This window comes from Egretta garzetta, unplaced genomic scaffold (assembly GCF_000687185.1).
Source record: "Egretta garzetta isolate BGI_Z169 unplaced genomic scaffold, ASM68718v1 scaffold75, whole genome shotgun sequence".
NCBI classification, from domain to species: Eukaryota; Metazoa; Chordata; class Aves; order Pelecaniformes; family Ardeidae; genus Egretta; species Egretta garzetta.
In genome coordinates, this window is record NW_009259589.1 from 1,066,385 (window position 1) to 1,072,194 (window position 5,810).

Consider the following 5,810-nt stretch of genomic DNA (forward strand, 5'->3'; position numbering starts at 1 on the left):
AAAGTTTTGCTTTCTTCTCCCCTGCCAGGGATTGGCTCTGGGAAGGCACCGCTGGAACAGTGCATCCAGCTGGCGGAGCGACCTGGCGTGCGCCAGCACTGGCTGGCCTGCCAACACTTAATTATCGATGAGATCTCGATGGTGGACGGCAAGTTCTTTGACAGGCTGGAGGCAGTGGCAAGGTGAGGGATTGTCAGGTCAAACAGTGAACAGAAATAAGTTTGCCTAAATTTCCAGGCTGCTGGTTTCCTCTAGTTATGCGAATGGATAGAAGGCAACTACTGTCATAGGACCGGAGGGAAGCATAAAATTGTAGCCAGCACCTGGGCAGACCTTTATTTTGAGAGAAGTTTTGATTGTGTCTCTTCCCCAGCTGTGGCTGGTCTGGTTGCTCTTTCCTTCTCCAGAGCCCAGGTGTTGTCCATAGACCTGAGTGTGGAATACAGCTGTCTGTACTGTGCCCAACAGCTCTCTCTTGTGGAGAGAAGCAGCTGAGCTGTAGTATAGCAGCTACCAAAGAACCAAGACTGGTAATGACATGTGGGGTGGGTAAGCAAAGTAAACTTAATGTCATGTAATAACATTTCTTAATTATTTTAGCTCTTCTGACATAGCTGAGGCTCATCATCTTTTACTGCCAGTGGTGTATGTTTGAATGTACTGACAGACGAAGAAGTAACTTCTGAGACTCAATTATGTCCAGGTTCTGGAGGGCATTCAGAGCTTCTCCTCTCTTCCCTCCCTTTCAGGGCAGTCAGAAAACGGGATGAGCCTTTTGGAGGAATTCAGCTAATCATCTGTGGCGACTTCTTGCAGCTACCCCCAGTCTGTAAGGCTAATGAAGAAACCAAGTTCTGCTTCCAGGTACAAAACTGTCCCTAAACTCATTCTCATACTTCAAGTCTGCCTCTTTCTTAACAAGAGAATGATTTTCTAGGCAAAAAGCTGGAGGAAATGCATCCACATAAACATGGAGCTGACTGAAGTGCGGAGGCAGACGGACAAGACCTTTGTCTCACTCCTGAGTGCAGTCCGGTTAGGCAGGTGAGGAGAAAATAATCTCTTTTAATCCCTGTTCCCTACTGATGGAGCAGAGGGAAGAGCAGTTTGTTGCTTCTCTGTGCTCTATCAGGAATGCGTGGCTGGGGGCATTAGCAATAGTTGATGTAAGCAGGCTTTATATATGTTGCTCTGGTAAGGGAGGACCCTTTCTAGGGTCCCTCTTTGCAATTTCTGCAAAGGAATTTAATGGATCCTGAGCTGGCAGTGGCTGGGGCCCACACTTGCACTACTCTCCAGCTTCGTGTAGTTTTCTTTCTCTGTCCTTCTCGCTGGAGGCCTGGGGCTTGCACAGCCTCATCCAGCTGTGTGGAGGTTACTGCTGCTCAAGGCCTGTACCTGATCACTTTAAATAATAATCCCCTTTTCCTGGTTACCAGATGCACAGAGGAGGTTACCACACTGCTGATGCAGACTGCTGCTAACAGGTCTGAGCATGATGGGATCCTGGCTACACGGCTCTGCACCCATAAAGATGATGTAGAAATAACGAATGAGAGACGCTTGCAACAGCTATCAGGTGAACTCCTTGGAGGAAGCTGCTGCTTTTGGGGCTGAGCTCTGCTCGAGTGGATGCAACGGGGGTACTGCGGTGTCAGGAGGAACTGGTGTCCTGTCATGCACAGCAGCACCAGTTCAAGCTGTGTGTGTTGGAGTTGAGCTGCCTGGGGGAAAACTTCACAGATTTTTTGCTTCAAAATCCATACTTGTTCCTTCTTGGTGTGTAATAGGCAGTGAGCTCATTGATCAGGCAGGGTGGGTGCCTCCGTACCCCTGCTTTTTCTTTCTATAGCATCTCAGAAAGACTGTGTGAAGATGTCCTACCGGCAGAGCAGAATGGATATTAAAAGAGGAATTGCTGTTAGAAATAAATGCCGAGCCTCCTGCGATGCTGTGTGGAATACGTGCGGTGGTTGCAATTTGTCACATCTTTCTTTCCTTAACAGGAGAGGTGCATGCTTTTGAGGCTTTGGACAGTGACCCAATGCTAGTGAAGTTAATTGATGCTCAGTGTCCTGTGGGTGGTAGAGTTGAGCTAAAGCTTGGAGCTCAGGTGAGTGTGTGTATACATACATTTGTGAAAGACCAGCAGAACAAATGGCATGAGAAAAATAAAGGAATAGCAGATGAATGTATGGAGTAGATTAATGTACAGAACACAGATTCTGTATAGGATGGCTATGCCAGGCCAACAGAAGGCTCTGTCCCAATCTTTGTAACCTTTCTTCTTGGAATCTTACCCAGGCAGAGAAATAGTTTGATTTGAGTGCAGGTCTGTGTCTTGTGAACAGCGGTGACTGCTATGACTTCGACACACGTTGCCAATCAGGTTTAGAAGCCTCCAGGTAGCAGAGAGCACAGGAAGTCCTTGCCTGCAGTCTCGGCTCAGGTACAGCAGCCCTCCCGACCTTTAAGCTTGACAAATTTGCGGGACTGGGCACCTTGCTGCGAGCTAGGGCTGTTGGAGTGGAAAGGATGCAGGATTGTGCTTAGCAGCAGCACTGCTTGCCTTGGTGTTCCCAGAATCTATATGTGTCTAGGCTGGTTGGTGTTTGAGGATGGGCAATCTGTTCTCTGGATCTGAGCTCACAGCTGTGGGCAGAAGCAGCTCAAGTGAAGTGTTCAGTGCTGCAGAATGGATGTAGTTAGGAATCCTAGGGGGGAAAGGGTGTGAAATAATTTCAATCAAATTGTAGTTGGTGCTCAATCCTGCAATAGGATGATGTGGTTGTAGCAGCCTGCTGTGCTTGAGCTTCCTGGCTAGAAGCTTAGCTGCAGGTGGCTGAACAGGCTGTAAAGCCAGTGCACTGAGGGGTTTTCCTCTTTCTCTGTAGGTGATGCTAGCTAAGAATCTGGATGTGTCTCAAGGGCTGGTGAATGGGGCACGAGGCGTTGTTGTAGGATTTGAAAGTGACCAGAAGGGTAAGTAGGCTTTTTGATCTTTTGTTGAAGGAAGAGGGGGAAAAAAGACAAAACAGTTTATCGTTGATGGCTGTTGACTTCTTAATTTTGTTTACTGCTTGGTAAGAATAATTTGAGGGAAAGCAGGCAGGAGGTCTTCTCACCAGTGAGAGGCTTGGGGCTCTTATGAGCTGTGATGTCATGTACTGCATCAGCTGTAGCTGTCTGCAGGGCCTTTTGTGTTTGCTTTTCATTATTCTCTAGATGTGTATTCTCATTTGCATTTCCTGTCTGTTCTGTTGAAGCAAGTCTTGTTATTTTTTTTGTTTGTTTTTCTCAGAGAATAACATTCTGCTACCTGCAACACGCATTTTTCTCTGCATCTCAACTGACTTTAATTCTTCTGCTTAAGTAGGTCCCAAACATCATTTCAGGATATCCTATTTACTGTGTGTCGGTTTAGGGATTTATTTTTTTTTTTAATGAAGCCCTAAAATTCATGAATGGTTTAGGGATTTTTTTTTTTTAATGAAGCCCTAAAATTCATGAAAGACCAACATGGTGAAGAAGGGGGGGAAAAAAGCGTTCTCAGGCTGCTGGCTTCTTGGCTCTTGAGTGTCAGGCATACATCCCTGTTTCTCTCCTGCTCCCATCCCTACAGGGCTGCCTAAGGTGAGGTTTCTCTGTGGGGTCACACAGGTCATCAAAATGGAGAAATGGGTCTTCAAAGGACCATCAGGCATTCATCTGAGTCGTCAACAGTTGCCTTTAAAATTGGCATGGGCCATTTCCATTCACAAGAGTCAGGTGGGTGTTCTTATTTCCTGGGTGAGCTTGTATTGCTGGGAAAACAGGAGGGAAAGCTGAAAGGCCCATGTTGTGGGGGACCTCTAGAATGGGTGTGTCTAGCTGCAGAGAAGGCAGCGCCTCTTCTGCTTGTGATTCTTATTGATAGGGTCAAGGATGAGCTAGCAATGCTGCTGGAGTTTCCATAAGGGTGCTTCCATCTGCATAGTTGGTGTTAGACTATAAAGCAGCATTATTTACCGCTGTGGGCTGATCAGGGTGGTGTTTGCCTGACAGTCATCAGCATTAGCAATGCTGAGGTTTGCAGTGTATCTGAGGAAGCTGCAGGAGTCATAGCTGTGCTCTTTGGGCTAGACTCCCCCTTTGGTGGTGTGTGTTGGGTTTTTTCAGTGTAACTAATACGGTTCTTGCCTTTCCAGAAGAATTCATACACTTCAATAAATACTTGTCTTGGTATTAGACCTGTGAGTTTGTTCCCATGCTACTGCTTAAACCAGGCCATATTGTAAATTCTGCTGCCTCCTGGGATGTCTCTTGGTGCAGGCAGTGCTGGCCAGGCCTAACCCAAGCTCTGTCTCAGATGGTCTGCTTGAGACTGGCAGCTGCTCCAGTTAATTACTAGGAATGAAAACAGCAGGATTTCTTTCCTTGCTGTGTTGATTATATGGGATTTGTGGACTTTCACACAAGAGGATCCCTGGAGTTAGTTGGTGGACCCTACTGTCTGCTAACAATTTCCTGACGGTGGAAAACTGTCCTTTTTTTTTGTGGTTTTTTTTTTTTTTCCTACCGATTCCCATCTTTTAAGCAGTTACATAATCAAGCAAGAGACTTCCTTTTTTTATCAAGCCCGTACACCAAGGTTGTTACCTTTGACAGATTCACAGGACAGGTTAGTGTTGATACAGCACAGTATTCTTTTTTTGTTTGTTTGTTCTGTAACAAACTTCTCTGTGTCTTTGCTAGGGCATGTCTTTAGACTGTGTGGAAATCTCCCTGTCTCGTGTCTTTGAAAGTGGGCAGGCTTATGTAGCCCTCTCCCGAGCCCGTAGCCTTGCAGGTCTCCGTGTTCTGGATTTTGATCCGAAAGTAGTGAGAGCTGATCCTTCTGTGTTGCAGTTCTATAGACAGTTGAGACATCATCAGCTTCTAACCCAGGTAAAGAAAAATCCTGTTCTAACAAAGCCTGCCTTGTGCAACCAGGATGAGAGATGTTTGTGCTGAGATACTACTTTTTCTTCCTGAGCAAGAACATTCAAATTAAAACTTCTAGTGACAGGAGAGATGAAACTGCAGAGAGGGAATGTGGTGGGGCAGCCCTTGGTGGCAAAATATCTACTGTAGTATTGGGACTGTATAACACTGCCTGTCCCTGTGAGTGAAAGGATGGGTTGGGATTCTTTGATCTTCCTCTTGCAGTGAGGACTGAAGGGTAAGTGGGCACACAAGAAATCTATTTTTTTTTTCTTCCCTCCTCCCCCCCAGGATTCACTACACACCCATTCAGGTGCTGATGAGAAGGAGAACTGGAAATGCAGCTGAAAATGCTCTTCTGGCCTCTGTGAGGCACCAGCACAGACTGCTGAGTTGCAGCGATCTTGCTGTTGAGTATATTTGATAACATAGATAAAGTCAAAGGAATTTTTTTGAATGTTTGGTTCATTCAGCTGACTCTGGATGTGTAGAAGTATCCTCATCTCATACTTCTGAAATTTGGAAGGCTTCTGTAACCCCTTTCTGGGCCCACAGCCTTGAGTACTTCTGTGTTACAGATGCAACTCTAGGAAACAAAATGACTGAACAAGGACGTGCCTGAGGGACCTTCCTACGGTTCTATCCTGTCTGCCTGGTTGCATTTTATTTTCCGCATATGTAGACTGAAACTTGCGTGCCTTTCTTCAAGTATTCCACTGTTGAGAGATGGAAGTTGCATGTTCTCTTTGCCTGGATGGATTGGACCTGTTGCAAGAGCTGATGACACAAGGGAAAGCAGTGCTAAGTATCTGGAATATGTGCTTGATTCTTCTGCAAGCGAGGAGCTG

General features: G+C 46.1%; 1 protein-coding gene across 1 annotated transcript in view; it reads left to right on the forward strand.

Annotated features, from left to right (window-relative positions):
• Positions 1 to 5,310, forward strand: part of PIF1 (PIF1 5'-to-3' DNA helicase) — a 6,787-nt gene extending 1,477 nt beyond the window's left edge. The window contains exons 2-10 of the mRNA XM_009637987.2: positions 29 to 182; positions 750 to 864; positions 938 to 1,044; positions 1,440 to 1,579; positions 2,007 to 2,113; positions 2,895 to 2,982; positions 3,623 to 3,768; positions 4,735 to 4,926; positions 5,254 to 5,310. Of these exons, the coding sequence (XP_009636282.2) occupies positions 29 to 182; positions 750 to 864; positions 938 to 1,044; positions 1,440 to 1,579; positions 2,007 to 2,113; positions 2,895 to 2,982; positions 3,623 to 3,768; positions 4,735 to 4,926; positions 5,254 to 5,310 (1,106 nt within the window). The remainder of the gene's footprint in view (positions 1 to 28; positions 183 to 749; positions 865 to 937; positions 1,045 to 1,439; positions 1,580 to 2,006; positions 2,114 to 2,894; positions 2,983 to 3,622; positions 3,769 to 4,734; positions 4,927 to 5,253) is intronic.
• Positions 5,311 to 5,810: the final 500 nt, after the last annotated feature.